At 37.2% G+C, this 16,972-nt stretch overlaps 1 protein-coding gene across 1 annotated transcript; it reads right to left on the minus strand.

Annotated features, from left to right (window-relative positions):
• Positions 1-1,499: 1,499 nt before the first annotated feature.
• Positions 1,500-10,262, minus strand: LOC115929915 (A disintegrin and metalloproteinase with thrombospondin motifs 20-like). Its single transcript, XM_031000041.1, has 5 exons — positions 10,120-10,262; positions 7,154-7,331; positions 3,963-4,046; positions 1,955-2,138; positions 1,500-1,570 (listed from the first exon to the last, which is right to left on the minus strand). Exons 1-5 carry the CDS (start codon positions 10,260-10,262, stop codon positions 1,500-1,502), a joined length of 660 nt encoding a protein of 219 aa, XP_030855901.1.
• Between the last annotated feature and the right edge of the window lie 6,710 nt (positions 10,263-16,972).

The following is a 16,972-nucleotide window of genomic DNA, read 5'->3' on the forward strand; positions in this document are numbered from 1 at the left end:
TACTGACTCTACATATAAAGTAGATGATGAATCAATATATACCACAATGAGGTATTGGAAGATATTCACAAGTCTGACATTTCACTTATTACATCTGAGGCAATTATAGACTAAGGGAAGACCTATGGAGCATGAATATTTCTTTACAAAAGCAATGATCACAATCCTATTGTCAAGATGAGTTATGTATCTGGAAGATTGATGTGCAAACGTCATCAAGAATAAGAGATATGTTTCTATAGTCCACCATTAGACATTAGAGGGGAAAAGTCAAACAGTTCTTCCAGGTAATTCCCATCCTCATTTCTCAACCTGACAGACTGGCTGCAAGATGCAGCGGCAGCGGCGGCGGCGGCATGCACACCTTAGCCACATTCCTGGCTAGTCACACCCGGCCCGGGCAGACGATCGTTGCATGCATGAGTAAGCCATGATGACAGGCGCGCTAATGTCTTGTCGGTGCCATGGGGAAATTCAATCAGACTCGTTCATCTTCAAGTTCATCTTCAGGTGAATAAAGTATGCACGTTATAATGCAATTAGTAGTTTATTCTGCGGCACCGACTCTCGGGCACGGATATTGTCTGGCATCCGTGATGCGCTGGTGCCAAGGTATTTGACAAAGATTAAACAGGCATCAATCCACAAAGACATCATAGAAGAAGCTATGATGTGAAGAGCTTAGAAGAAAATTGCATGTATCCTTGAGTATGTTCAAGACCTTTGAAACATCCAAAGATCTCAACCTGGAAAATCGCTTGATATCTCAGGAGGAGAGACACTGTCCTCATTGATACCCGTTTTGGACTCCAATATAATTTTTTTACAACTTATTGCTCTTTTGATTAATATTTGATTTATTCCCAGTACATCACAAGGAATTTATGTGTTAAAAATCTGATATATGTTAACTGCTACCTTTCTAAAACAGGCAAATAAATACACATCAATATTCTCAATGATTAGATCTTAAAACAGAAACCCTTGATTTCTTATTTTAAAACTTTTCAAATCATCCTCTGGCTTTATAACTTGTTTTTTATCTTAAATTTAGATTAAAGCTTAATGCTGGTACGAATAATTAAACATATGAGGCTATTAATAGACTACTATTTGTTTAATCGACTGTTAACAGTTTTCATCAACAGTCAACAAAAAATAACTTGACTCTCTTCAGTGTCTCCACCAACAACCCTGACCTGCCGCCTTCATTCATCTAAGTGTCATCCTTCTCACATTCCTATCTGGTGTCTTCAAGTGTTTTACGATAGCCCACTCCACAAGTGTCCTCATTATCTCCTTGACTTTCCAGCCATTAGCATCCTTAAAGGACTGTAGAATGAGGCTATAAAAACTCTAGCTATCATAAGTTCTGCTGTGGTAAAAGACTTGCTCTACCGGGATATCCCTGTAGACCGGCAGCCCAAAAGACTGATGGCCTACAAGACTGACAGCCTAAGAGGCTAATATTGTCGGCCTCATGGACCCTCAAGTTCATTCTAGAGGGCTAATGGTCTCATGGGCTGTTGGTCTTGTGGGTCGTAGCCCGAGCAATTGCTCAACATCTCCCCTGCATTGTAATGGAACAAGCCAATCATATCAACAATAAGGATGGGACACAGACGATTCCCAAAGACTTCACCACCATGTTTGATCATCCCACATCAGCACCATTTTATGACATCATCAACAAGACCATTTGGAAACACCCTCACAATCATAACTTAACAACACACAAGATGCCAAAAACACATCTATGATAGACACACTTGTATGATTCAATACACATCCCACAAGCAGTACGGAGTTGTACAACACTGGACAAGCACATCAATTCAAGGCCCTGTTTCAGAAAACATGTTATCATTAACCGCCACAATCCTATGACAGATTCAATCTTAAAAAATAAAATGAAACAATTTCAGTAGCTTATGTCAGTTTTTTCTTTTTTTGCTATTGATAACATGTTCAATAAAGAGGGTCCGGATGAAGATGGAGAGGTGCAAGACATACCTGGTAAGGAGGACGGCTGTGTCATAGTGATGAGGATGACTGTCCTCCGCCTGATTCTGCTGCTGCTGCCAGGCGCAGAAGTTCTTGAGGGTCATGGGAGCATTGGAGGAGATGTGAGGTCCATCCTGAGAAAATATGAAAAAATATAAGAATAATTGATAAACAGATATGAAGAGACTGCTTGCTACTTGGAATGCGGTGTATCATTATGGAGAGTGAACAGGGGGTTCAAAGTAACGTACTTGATAAAACCTAAAAAGGTCAAAGGGGAAATGTTGTTCTGCCCAAAGCATCCCTTGTTCTGCTTTTCCCTCTATATGCTTTTCCAATCTCATCCTCTTTAAATAAAATAAAAAGTGTTCGGCAGGAATGACAAGCACCTCCTCATCCGATGGATAAAACCCTATTTGCCTGTAATTGGACGGGATTTTATATTTCAATTCTTCATTAATCTAATACTTCCAATTGGAGTAGTAACTTTAAGTCCCTGGAATGGATGATTGTCGCATCACAGTCATTTGATTGAGAGTGCAATAAAATGTATAAACTCATGACAGCCAAGGCCTCTTTCAAAGATTGACTGATTTAAAATGATCAGTAATGATAGATAATTTCCATCTTTCCAAATCAATGTAAGAATTTCTTATCATAGGGGAAAGATTTAATACATGTCATCCGCTCAATTCAAGCAGAATAAAAGAACTACTGATGAAATCATCTCTCCATTTCCTTACTTTCCATTCTCAATCGGTAAAATGGCCTTTCATGAACTTCACTAACACACTCAATGTTTTCTTCCCTACTTCACTGTCTTTCCTCAAGATATTAATACCTTCCTCTTTGAGTGACGGGTCAAATACGCATCGGTTTCCTGTGCAATCAATGAATGTCTCGCGATTTCCGACAGGCAAGGTGGGAACCGGAGGGGGTGTAGTAAATTCATCTTCACATTTTCACAGACATATCATGACTCAAGCGACAGATATATCGCATCCCATTTAAACCAGTGATCTCATACCCTAGACTGTAATTGTCAGCTCACTGGAAGGCGAGTTTATCTGTTGCATCAAAAAATGTTGAAACTTGTAATGGATTGCTATTGGGATATGTGAATAACAATTCTTGAGAGACACTCATAAGATGATCTGCCAATTAGATCTCTACATGTGATCTGAGGTTTTGTTACTGATTTAAGCAAGAATTTCATATCTGCAGCAAAATATCTTGGAGTATCTTCGCCCATCAAACAAAAACGTAAATAGTTTGATATTTAAACATATTTTGAAGGAATAAACCATCACAGGGTGACCCTTTTTGTCAGTGCTAAAGGCATACATGGACCTCTCTCAAAAAAAGTGTTGTGACTGATCCAAATTGATTGCAAGTACTCCAATCAATCCCAAACTTAGAATCTCCTTTCAATTATGTAGGCTTACAGAGTTGCTACTGATTTCAATCTCAAGTTAACTTGCAATCAAAGACAATGTGGATCTTTATAAGATGCTGCCTAGTCTTCATAGAAAATCTTACAGATAAGTCTGTATATTTGAAGCACATTGCGCAAATACCCTGAGAAGCAGAAATGATGAAAAGTGGTTTGTCCATGCTGTCATTATATGCAACCAACTAATGGCATTAAAAAGTAATCAAAATTTAATCATTGTATATAGTTTTGCAGGTCCCTCAACACAAAGCCTATAGTGTAAAAATCCATCACAGATCAACTTTCATTTACTGCCCGGGCATAAGCAGTTCATGGCTATGTTTTCTGTGATATTATTTCTAGCTTTTCATTACATTTGAATAGAAATTAATTGAATTTGAATTGAATTTTATTGTAAAGCTTGCTTTTGGACAGTAGTTGGAGAGACTAAAAGAGGATTATGTACACAATGCTTCCATTTTCCTTTGAGCTGGTCACCATGACAACCATATACATTGATACTTACATTCACATTCTGCAGTATTCTGAGCTCCACTAATGTCACGTTGATGGCATTGCCTATACTGGGATCCCGGAATATCCTGTTCACCTGTCAAATAGAAAAAAGAAATAAATCAGAGATTAAACATTAGTAGCAGAATACCATCCATCAATATGATTCAGCACATAATTCCATCTGAAATGAACTCCAAACAATTATTGCTTTTTTAATCTCCATTCTGAAAACACAAAAGTACAGACAGAGTAGGTTATCGACCTAATGGGGTTCTGGAGAGTTACAGATAAATGGAAAATGTCTTCAAAAATACCTGAAACAGATCTGCTCATAAATCTAGAAATAATATTTACCACTACAAAGAGAGAGTTTCTTTTTTATTCATTGAATCTTATAGGTTCTATATGCTTTTGTGATACTTATCAATAGCAGATCTTGAATTTGTTTAGATTAACATTTTTTTATCACAAACTGGTTGAAAATATATAAAAACACAATCATATTATTCATATGATAAATTTAAATTTCTTGACAGGTTCTTTGGAATTCAGAATAAAAAGTACCTAATTGCCCTGGCCGCATAAGCATTTTTGTGAATGGCTCCAAATTAGGATTAAATTGGTCTGGTTAGCTTGTGGTCACGTTAGCTCATTAATCCTTATCGGTCTCGCTCACACTTCTCTCCTCCACTCTCCCCCTCTCCCCTTCACTCTTGCTGCGATTATTCGTCATTACTGAACACACAAAAGAGGGAGTCAAACGATTGGGGGTCGCCCCGCTGGTCAGGGGTTAATCCTGGAGGTCAAGATCTGTGTTAGCTTTGACCATGTGGGTCTGGAACAGGTGGTATAGCATGACGGAGCCACATGGTGTGAGGCGAGGAAACGCACTCTGCAAGACGTCCGTCCCCATCGACCCGGCCAGCCAGCCAAGCCATGGAGAGTCACCAGGCTCTTACTCACTGCAGTCTCTACAGCGCAGACAAAATCTCCTATGGGGCAGCATTCCCTTTAATATCATGAACCTTTACTTATTACTAGAATATATCTGCCTAAGGAATTTGCAATAAAAAAGGATCCTGTGGTTTTAGTACTACAAATGATTTTAAAAATTTGCCATTTTCAAGCAAAAAACATCTTGATTTTCAAATCTAAATTAGATGTTATGTAGGGACACTAGTCTGCAACAGCCTGCAAAAACCTTTTACATAAATAGTGTAAAGTAGTTTAATCATATTTGAAACAGAAAACTTTCTATTAGAGTATATCAAAGACAAGTTACTCCACTTTTTGAGGGAGGTATAGGATCTTTAGGATAACAACAGTACTGAATTCTTTCAAAATTGTTATACTGGTTCCAAATCCTTCTGTTTTTCCTCCATGTAATAACGCATGACAGTCAGAATAAGACACAACATGATTCTGGTCCAACTGCATATGTTGATACTCGCTAAAAGATTCTGTCACTGTTCAATACCTACGAGGTGAAGAATATTGTAACATTTCCAACTTTTTTGTTTTCATTTTGCGCTGCATGGCCAAACAGTGCTGGCATTTACCGACACCCTCAGTGAACCAGAGAACTCCTCCTCCACAGTCTACATAGCTTGTTTGTAATCAGAGTATACAGGAATGGAATCACTTAAAAATGATTTTCATTTCTGGGTCATCAATTCTCCATGTGTGGCGGATCACAACAAACTACAAAAGATGGCTGAAAATAACAAGCTTTGGGGGTTTTCTGCTCTAGAAAACAAAAGAATAATCGCCACATATCCCACACTCATCGCCCTGAATGTGGGTCAAAGGGAGAACCTTTTCAGCTGTGAAATAGAATTGCTATTTATATAGTGTTTTGGTGCAAAAAGCTAAGTGCTCTAAAGTGCCACAGTTAGTGTAGTTCTCCCTTGAAACTTATTTCTAAAAAGCCTTAAATTAATACTATTTATATGAAGTTTTAAGAATACTTATGAATTGCATCAAGTGTGACCGTTGGAGAAGAAGAAGCTTTGCGTATGGAAGAAGAGACTAGATCTAGCAGGGGCTTGAGGGATGTCCTAGTTAGTGTGTCTTCAGAGACTACGTATCTGATGTCACACATGTGGATCTTGTCGGGGAACCCCCCCCCCCCCCTTAAAACACTACCCGTCTCAATCAGGACCCGTGACCCTACTTGACACGTCGTTACACAAATTATGAAGTTTGATCTCTCTCTAAACTCACTCCACATTCCTTTCACCACATCAGACATGCATTTACAAAAAGACAAGAACAGTGTCAAAAATTAAAGCCAGGTTTGGGGTGGAAAATAACAAAAATATCGCCCAGGTACACAAGACATCCCATTGGATGAACTTTGCCTCGGAGGACTCGAGAGATGCGGTCCGAGACCAGGGGAAGATGGGGGAAGCCTTAAGATGCAAGGTAGGGGGTCAAGTGTTTTTGCGAAGTGGTTCTTACCTTAGGAAGAGGACAGAGAGGAAAGCAAAATATCACGTGCCATCGAAATGTTTTTGAAATGATGACTGCATTACACATCAGAACATGTGAGAATTTATGAATTTATGACTTCACAATACTCAATGTACCTAATGTTGTGGCTGCGATATGCATGGACGGTTTACCTTTGTTTGAGATGGTGAAGAATGAATCAAATCAATATTTGAGCAATTTATCAATTAATCAATTTTGAACCAACAAATGCAGCTATGAAACTTTTGACGCTGATGGCTTCTTGTATAGCACTGGTATCCACTTGTGCCTGGCACTCATAATAATAATAATAATAATATTTAATATTTCATGATGCTTCACTCCTCAAAAACGTGTCACAATTGTCATTGCCATAGTCAGTGTGTCGATTAAAAGTTTTGAAGTATATTTTTTATGATTCTCTTGGTGGTTTCACGGAAGGGAATATAACACAGTAAAACAAAGAATACTGGCTAGGTCTCCAGGAGTGATACTGTATGGGACCAGGGAGGGATTTAGCTAAAGAAGATCCAAAACAGCTTGTACAACAAAAAACAGAGCCCTGATAAAAAAAAAATTAAAAAAATATTCAGAAATTCTGCAACAAAATACCACTTTTTCAACAGCAAATCCCAAATAAGCTTCTATTGAAAAAACATATTTTCAAAATGGTCTCAGAGATTTCTTTATGATTATGATCTTTATGATTTCAGCAAGAATAGAACATACCACTGCAACCAGAGTCAAGACGTAGAGTTGAACTCCTCCTCCATGATGTTCCACCATCTTGTGATCCGCAACCACCATCATCTCCAGGTACCGTTCATAAGAGATGAACCGTTTCCCTCGATGATGCGGACGGGTGGAGTCTGAGGTGTTCTCTGTCTTGCTTTCTTTCCATTGGAGGCTGTCAACAAATAGAAGAAAAATAGATTAAAACAAATGAACGATGAAAACTTGTTGATTTCATACAGAAGACTTTGCTAGGACAAGAAGAATGAAATGTATTTTGATATCTTTCATATGTGTTGCCTTACTCAAGCTGACAAATAATAGCACTGGAAACAAATCATACAATTGACATTTTCAAAATCATAAATTTCATCAATAACACAACAAAACTGCTTGAAATTTGAATATAACAAATAAAATATATTTAATTGAACTTATGAACTTGAACATGTATGCTGACAACTTGTTAAACAAACTAAATGTCTATAATTGATTTCACAAAATGTACAAACAACCCAAAATATACCCAATGTGATTTCTCTTCAAAGATAGACATATGTTTGAACAAAAAATAACCTCACATTGGTTCTGAGGTGCCAAAGCCAAATATTGACATTTTATACGGGAATGCTTTGTTGTAGCAATAATTCAAAATTTTGTTGACACCCTTTTATCAACCGCTGAATGAGCCCCAAGCCGAGGGCAGCTATGAATGGAGTGTTGGGGAATGTCAGCCAGCAATTGACTGGTCTTGAGTTGAGAGGGATGCAGCGGTCCAATTGTATTAAGAGTGTTAAGAGGGGTTGGGAAAGATTAAAAATGACAAAGATAAGAATTTAACTTTGAAATTGTCTGGCAGTGAAGCGTTGCTGATGGGATAGACCTCCTCCCGAGACTGACAATGATTCGACTTTTCCTTCAACTCACACTTGGAATGCCAGATATTTATATCCACTCTGCCTCAGAGTTTCCCTATTTTGTGTATACATTAATGTTAGCTAAAATTCTATGACACAATTAAGTGCAAGCAAAAACAAAGATGGCCATGATCAATGTTATATCGAGTAACAGGCTGTCAATGTTAGTCATTAGTCAGGTAACATATTTTCCTCTTCCTATCTTAACAGCATTAATATTAATTAATTATAATACAAATCTTTAACATTCCAATCTTGAAATATGTCTTTCTTATCAGAAAGTATTATGAAGTATGTGAAAAAAAGGGATGTATTCATCACTAAACCTAACACTACCAGTTTGAATGATTCCTTTAAAAGTTGTTTTTATGATACGTTACTTCATCAGAACCCCTGATGGCAGGAAATAACAAGGCTGGTGTTGCATCATGGGTTGGATAGAAATCGACTGTATGAATTGACTAGGTCCCTAGATCTTGGCACAAAAATGTCTGAATTAAAACTGTTCAGACATGCTACTGTACATTCCCTTTTGAAGAAAAAAAAACAACACCACAGCAAAAATTAATATAATTTCATGTGTAAGTGAGTGGCAAGTGAGAAAAAGAAACAGCTGTGAATTTTTTATAAAGCAAAGATCAAATATGAAGAATGTGTGATCTCTATATTTAAAGAAAAACAGTTTTATGAAGTGCACTACAATAAGAGTTTCATACCCGTAATAAGGTTTACAATTTGAAGTATGTGAAAATTGGTATATCCCGATTTTTTGTTTCTTGAGAATGTGACATATTAAAAACTTAAAACCCTAATTCAACCAGTCCATCTTTCATTCTTGAGTAATGATAAACAATAACAAAAACATTGAATTTACTAGGGGTATGAATAATTCAGTTGCTAATTGTTTGTCATTTCATTGTGCTGCTGGATTATTTTCTAAGGTGGTTTAGCGCACCAGGTCGGTATGAAGATGTAAATTTATATTTTGAAAGAAATAAAGGCAATCTCATAACCTTATTAATCAAAATCGATGAAAGAATTTTAATGCAGACAAAAGTATAACAGATTCTGTACATCTAGCCATACACTGGTCACTAATAATTTGTATTGGTTTCAAGTATTATTCATGATTTGCTTTTAAATATTGCATATTTTTAATATTATCTGTATGGTGGTTTTGATATTGCCTTTTACACATTGTATCAAAGTTTCAAAGTAAGCCTATTCTCTGAATATCACACATCAAATACAAGTCTAGCATTGCGAAAACAGGCCCCTGCACAAAACAAACAAAGCTCACATTTTTTGCAACACACAAGTGTTGGTTTTATTACCGGTAAAATATTGTTTTCTCATCTCCTCACATAAAGGTTTGTCCAGCGTTCAAGTTTATTTTTGATTTGTCTAGAAGCTGCGCGGGGGAAGCACTTCTCCATTGACAAACGTAAACTTGGGTTTTTAAATAGCACAAGACCTAGCTTGCTGAGGCAATGTAGAGTCAAAACCAATCTGTGGGGTGTATACATATTGATGTTTTCATAGGGTGCATTTTATAAACTGTTTTGGGTACGCAATGGGAGCAAGGGCAGTGTGAATGAGGCACTCAATGTGAACACACTGTAATGAACGTGTTAAGTGATAATCATCGGCTTAAGATGGACAAATGAAACGTGGAAATATTTCATAATGAGCGAAGGAATGCATTCTTGCTGCATGAAGTTTCAATACCACGCTTCTTTTGTTAGAGAGCACAAAACCTAATTGAATTACCTGTCCTTGAAGTATCAGAAGGCAACAGAAATTAGCAGAACACAATCAAGTGGATTTTTTTTTCATTTTGCAATTCTATAAAAAAAAAAAATTGGCGTCTGGAATTGAATGTTCATAATTCCATGACTTAACATCAATATGTGCCACAAAAAATGTTATTCTGAAAGCAAATTGGCAAAGCTCTGGCTTACAGATAACATTAAAATAACATGTATAAAAAATGCATATGATATCAAAATATTTTGAATTTAGAATCAAATCTAATAATAAATGTACCTGTTTTGAATGCTTTCGATAAGACTGTAGACTTGGCCCGCAAGACCATCAGGTTTGGATGAAGAAGTAGGGGCTTTCACAGAGTCTTCATCTGTATACAAAAGAAAAAAAGAAAAAAAGAAAAAAAAGAAAAAAAAGGTCATTAAACATCAGAATTAATCTTATTTACACTGAAAATCTTTCATGAATAATGTAAAAAAATATTCTAATTTAAATTTGATAATCATTAGTTTAATCATTTTATTACCAATATGTCGATAAAGTAATCACAATAGTTCTCATAGAGAATTAACATGAATTTTTTAAATAATTTGTATCTGTCCCTGACCAACGCATGAAATTCATGTAAACTAACAACATTTCCTATCACATACATGTAAAAATATCCAACTTAATTCAATCATATCCATGTAAATTGATCAAAACAAGTTAGGCAAATCTTTCAATGGAATCATTTGTTCAGGCTACTTGATGAACCCCCTGTGAAAATGTTATGCTTATTCTTATTAAGAAGTTGACCATACGCCAAATCAGAAAGTCCTGTTTGTGATAGATTAATGACCCCGAGACATCTCCGAACCACGTCCTACTACTCTCTCATTCATCTTTTTGATTTGATAGTTAACTCTGACAGTTTTAATTAGTCCTATATCCTTTAATTTCAACACCTCATAAATGATATATGCCTCCAGACGTAAACCTTTTACAAAATCTGCCCTGCAAAACCTATAACTGAATGATTCTTATATAACCGGAGGGTTCCAGGGTTCCACACTAACATGATATTTTTGTAGTTTGAGTGTTTAAGTGGCCCCGATTCAAAATTCAAAATTTGGGGATGCGGTTTAAAATTGGGGGGGTCATGATGTACACTTGACTTCTGTGAGTCTTGAGCTTTAGCATTGGAGGGTTTTTTTATAATATATTGTTTCACAAATTTCATAAAAATAATGCATAAAAACCACCCAATATCTGATAAGCAGATTCATTCAGAAGATTGCATATCTTCCTCATAATGCTTCAATGTCATCTTCAAAAGATGTTTATTTTAAAATACCTTCCACATTTAGGTAACACACTCAATAAATCTCAAGAAATAAATCAGGCATTTTCCTACTCATGTACTTTCTCCCTTCTCCTAGGCACATGATATCATTCATTAAATAATGAATTTTTTTAACAAAAAGATAAAAGAATATCTCACATTTCAAGCTTAAAACACTCAAGTCATCTCAAAAAATTATCCACACACCACACAACTTATTTTATCATTCATCGACAGTTCCCAAGTAAATATATTCTTTAATACACAACAACATTTAGGACTGACCAACGCTCCAATCTGATTTGAATCTCAACACTTTCTTTCATCATACCTATGTGCATCGTTGCTCCTGAGGAGGGAGAACGAAGAGGAACTCTATGGTAACCATGGAAACGATACTTGATCAGAGGAAGGGGCTCCCTTACTCATCCTCTGCTTGCAATCAAAAGTATGATTTTTACGAGGAACGAGGGTATATGTTACTTTCCCCAGGAGTGGCTGGCTCTTAACAATATAAATGGTTCTCGCTTCTAATCATGGCGGTTTGATTAACATGAATGTGTCTTACTTCTTGTCATCATCCTTCAATTTTCCACATGGATTTGGAGAACAAGATCTTATTCAACATGTCAAGTGAAAATTTGCATAGTTTAAGGACCAATTTACTAAATGGACTTTTTTTTTAAAAAGAACTGTGCAGGTTCAATCAAAAAATCATTTGAATGCAATATTTGACATCAGTTGGTTACTTGAAGGGACCTTTAACAGTATGTGTAGTGGCAGTTTATGAATAAGGCGTTAAGAACCCCTAACCACTTTCATAACTGACCTTTACAGAAAGCTGTATGTAACTATTCTACATAGATTTCTATGGATCATACTTTGTCAGTAATCCTTACATTCATTCAGTCGACCATTTTTATTATGATTAATCATCGCGATGAAGATCATCCTTTGCATTGACCTCAATAGTTAATACCATAATGACTTCATGGCAGATTAACCCAGGCCAGACCAAGTTATCCGATAAAGTCTACTGTTGCTATTACTAATCATGCCTCATCACAAATACAGTGAATTATCTTCCTGAAATCCACATTTTCATACCAACTCCAATGAGGAAATTTCCCCCGTCCCAACCGAAAGATCATGAATTTAAACTGCATGAACTTTTGATTTCTAAACAAGTGGCACATCTGCCATAACTGACAGTCCTGTTGAACTTGATAGGGGGATGATTCATACTTTGGTTACTTGTCAACCTCATTTTTCATCAGGTCTTTGATGCTGGTGTCCCCACGTAGCAGTTAAAGTGGGAATGGACACCTGTAGAGGGGAATCCACAGGGTGGCATGGAGATTAGTTCCTAGATCCATTCACCTGTCTAGTCTAACAGCCATTTCTGCCACAGACTTATTTCTAGATTATAACAAGAACTAGAGTGCTCAGGTGGAAATAGTTGACCAGTATTCCAAAATTATCTGAACATGTATACACCCGTGTTATGAGGTCAGCTTATAGTTGGCAGGGCTAATGATGAAAAAAATCCCTCAATTATCTCATCCATGCTTTGTACATTACAAAATTGAAGAAAAGAAAAAACAAAGCTGGGGAAAACTGCACCTGAAACTCTGAGAGCCCCTGAAAATGATTAAAGAGACACCATTCAATAGTTCTTTCAATGAAGGGGTTATAAATGGATAAAATCTCTAAGTCTGATTACCAAGTCAGGATCAGATTAAAAGTAGCCCTTAAAACTATGAATAAAATCTTGGCCCCCTCTATAAAATAAACCCTCCCCCCTCCAACCCACTTGTTGAATTTTTAAGAAGGGAGTTGCAGAGGTGGTCTTTAAACCAACAATTTTGAGGGGGACCCTTTTGTAAAGACACCTGTAAAGTCCCATCTTTTGGGTCATGTGGATAAGCTTCTCTTATCCATTCACCTGTCCAGTTTGTTAGGTCCATGGTTACACACCTCCAATGCAGATACATGTATGCTGAATGCAGGCCTATATTCTATAACTCTGGTCATATGGACCATATGGACAGGGAGAGTATCAGTGCCTGCAATCAAAGTCATCTCAAACAGAAAGGTAGCAAGCTCTTCAAATGAATTGTATTCTCATTCTACACTTGTATATGCCCCAGATATTCTTTTTAATGGGAATAAGAAATATCATTGGTTGCAAGTAATAGTAAAGATGATTTTTGCCAGTAATGACAGCATCACAAAAAGGTCTTATGGGATAAAAAGAGGTTTAAATCGGACTACAGTGTCAGACAACTATTTTGTCACTTTAGATTTTTCAAAATGTTTAAGCTGGGCTTTGGGTTCAAAAGTTGAACAAGTCAAAGTTGGCCTACAATGTTTTTTCAGTTGAAATGCAAATTACTGTTGCTTACAGAGTCTGAATGTCCATCATCACAAGCCAGAGTGTTTCACACATACATCAGTAGTTTGCCTAGAATCACTCATACTTTAAGCATGCAAACATATGTAGAGGTTCATTGTAAGTCAATTGGTCAATATCCTTAGAAGTATAAGGATTTTCAACCACTGGAACGTCACATCAGGTGCGGTTTTCGTCGATTCTGTTGTGCAAATGTCAGGAAATGTCAATCACGTAAAAACTACCCCTTCCTCTTGCAATTACTGCATCCTAAGATGTGCACACATACAGGCTCAATTCCATAGCAAGATAAATGCAGAGACCATTTAGAATGTGTAATGCAACACATCATTCATTTCAGACTCACTTCTCAAAGAAAAGTTGAATTTATTAAACATTTCCAGGTAAAATAGGGTATTAATTAAGGTTTTCCATTCTGATTAACTAATTAATGTCATCCTTTAGAAGGCATGGATAGTTTTCTTCAAATCATGTTCACTTTTTCAATAGAACATGGAGCTTCTAGGGATAGAAGATATCAAATGCCTTTAGTACTGGGGTAGTACGTTACCCCCTTACTGAAATGAAGTGGCCAAAAGAACGAAAGTGCACATGGCGGCCACAGAAAGTCGACAATAATTACTCATGAGCTGAAACTTCTCTGTTCTTACTCATGTAATGACCGTGCACTTGTTCTCATTTTTTCAATGTCAAGTCCAGTCCATGCAGGCCCCTCTAACTCTCTAATGGCATTACTGTGCTCTCTTGCTCTACTTTTCATTAAGTTTCTTGAGCTTTTGCTCCGCCGTCTGCATCAAGTTCAACCCTGGGCACCCATGAGGGTTTGCATGGTGTTGTAATACAGTCAGAAGAAATTTGGGCAAACTAAGTCTGACACCTCTCTGCCTTTTGGCCTATTATTTCACTTTCTCCTCACGTATTCTGCTTTTTTTTCCTGCAATTCTGGAATTTGGTGTCTGCTTTGCTGGGAGTGTCTGATTACAGATGTACTTTTATCAAGCAGTCATGGCTCAGTTACACAAGTATAGTATAATGATTGAAACAATTTTCTTTTTATCGTCAACTGGCCATGAATGGAGTAAGAGAGAGAGCATTGCACCCTAAATATTGACATCAGCATTTCATTGGAGTACGAGACGCGCTGGAGGACGCATAGCTCAAGGTATGTTCCGTCTCAATGACAGTGTTAACACTGGATTTTCATCTGCCATTATGCCAATTACAAACATTGTTTTGTAAGAGGGTACCAAGAGTCTTCCTCAAAGGGGGCAGCTGAGGTACTCTGATGAAGTCCCAAATGAATTGGTACACCTGTAGACTTACTATTGGAAGAACTTGACTGAGGGGATAAAGTGAGCCCCTTGCTCTCTCAATTGAATAGTTGCTGCCTTGAGCATTCTGCTACCCTTAACACTGGAACAGGTGAACCTGCGAGTCTAGAAATCAAAGACTTGGGTGGCTGACGACAAGGTTGCGGAGCTCTACCTGAATACCTCATCGCAATCCTGAATTAAACTTGGCATTAAACATTGACCTCTGGGTGTCTGTTCACTAGGATTCTGCCCGACACTCAGACACATTTCATTTTTTAGTCTACATACATATCTTACATTACCTCCAAAGTATTGCCTTTTGTGTGCAACCTGATAACTAAGTAGAAATATAATGAGTTAATGATAAGAACCGTTTCTTCAAATATTTATTATAGTTTTTTCACAATGTCGTTCCACCCGATTTTTGCTAAGATTCACAACATTAACATTTTAAATACAAAAGAAAATTACATCATTCTGAGATCTAATTTATTTCTACCTTTCATAAGCTTGAGACTCAACTAATAGAGAGAAAGTATGCTATAGTTTAGGCTTGTGAATATCTTGTTGTTTTCTGGTCCAAATCAAAATGATTTGAAGAACAGTTGTTTTAATCGTCCAATGCTAGCAAAAGTAGATCAGTCAGACAGCAAATTGAATTGAGCTCACATGCACGTCATACCTTTCAACACATTTTTAGACTAAGACATCAAATACCTTCTAAAATAGGAAAACCTTTCCAGACAGGTGTTGACGACATATTTGTATGAAAGTGCGTTGTCACATAATTAAGATGTCCTTCTGCGTCATTGCAATCAAGAAAGACCAAGTGGTAACAAGGTGATATCCTGGTAGGACCTTCTTTATCAAATTCATTTCTATGATTAAGTATAACTTCATAAAGGGAGCTAAAAATTAAAATGCTAATCAATATCTGTATATACTGTCACTTTCCAGAAAGAGACAACAGATCATTTGCTATAAAGTTGGCATAGGATTTACTAAATATTATACCAGTTAAAACCTAGACACTACAAGAGCTCAATATATTATAGAAAGAAGCTAGTTCCCCTGAAAGAGATTACTTTTCTTTGCATTTATATGTAATCAGATCGATTTCACTGTACTTGTGCCGAATCATCCTGGTTTTGATCAATATTTGATGTACTTCTACTCGTGTATGCACAGAAACATCATATCTGTGTCGGAGCCATCTTCCTATTTAACATCACACACTCTCTTGTCTGGTTGAGACTTTTGACACCTCTCCAACACCTAGCTCTGCCTTGATTTGCTCTCTGCTGACTGCATGCCCTGCCCTTTGCCTTGCACCTGACTTGAACCATCTTGAAGGCAAAACCCTGACATTATAAGCCATTGCAGACCAATCTTCAATTGTCACATTTTGTCTGAGTAAACTTTACACAATCGATCAAATGTTTGCTTGTAGTGTTAACATGAGAAGAGTAAACTACCCTCAGACGCCACTGCTCCAGCCCCTGTTGTCTTTTCACAGCTAAAGGTCTTGTTCTGTTCACCTCCCTCCCTGCTAACCTTTTATTAAAATCCATGATTCCCCTTTTCTCTTTCTGATGCTCTTATCTCTCTCTCTCTCTCTCTCTCCATTCCCCCTTCCTTTCTGTCTTATTCAACCCTTGCTCAATGTTTCTCTTTTTCTCTGTTCAAAACTTCACCTCTTCTTCAGTTATACCAATGCCAGCATTATTAGGCCAACATCCGCATGAAGTTATTCAGATCTCTGAAGAAGTAGCCCCTTCCACTCTTCTATGCCCCCCCCCCTCCCCCTCCCTCCCTCCCTCCCTCCCTCCCTCCCTCTCCCTCTCTCTCTCTCTCTCTCTCTCATTCACTGTAGTAGATTCTGAAGGCCTACACACAAGGACCAGGAACCAAACTGGCCCTGAAAATGTTCACAATTTGGGGACTAGTGTTTGAACCAGGGATTATACGCTGATTGACATTTTGGAACAAGTCTTTGGAAGATCGACAACAAACAAGAGTTCACAAACTGCTTCACACTGAACTACCCACTTGAAGGTCACTTACTGCAAAAAAAAAGTTCCC

This window comes from Strongylocentrotus purpuratus, unplaced genomic scaffold, assembly GCF_000002235.5.
Source record: "Strongylocentrotus purpuratus isolate Spur 01 unplaced genomic scaffold, Spur_5.0 spur5_scaffold_6, whole genome shotgun sequence".
In the NCBI taxonomy this organism is placed as follows: Eukaryota; Metazoa; Echinodermata; class Echinoidea; order Camarodonta; family Strongylocentrotidae; genus Strongylocentrotus; species Strongylocentrotus purpuratus.

Excerpts from the sequence above, each read along its gene's own strand:
- LOC115929915 (XM_031000041.1), bottom strand. The coding sequence starts at position 10,262 with ATGACCTTTTTTTTCTTTTTTTTCTTTTTTTCTTTTTTTCTTTTGTAT. Across the intron at positions 4,047-7,153 it reads TCTTGACTCTGGTTGCAGTG|GTGAACAGGATATTCCGGGA; the intron begins GTATGTTCTATT and ends TCTATTTGACAG. Across the intron at positions 1,571-1,954 it reads TATTGAACATGTTATCAATA|GGGAGATGTTGAGCAATTGC; the intron begins GCAAAAAAAGAA and ends ATTACAATGCAG.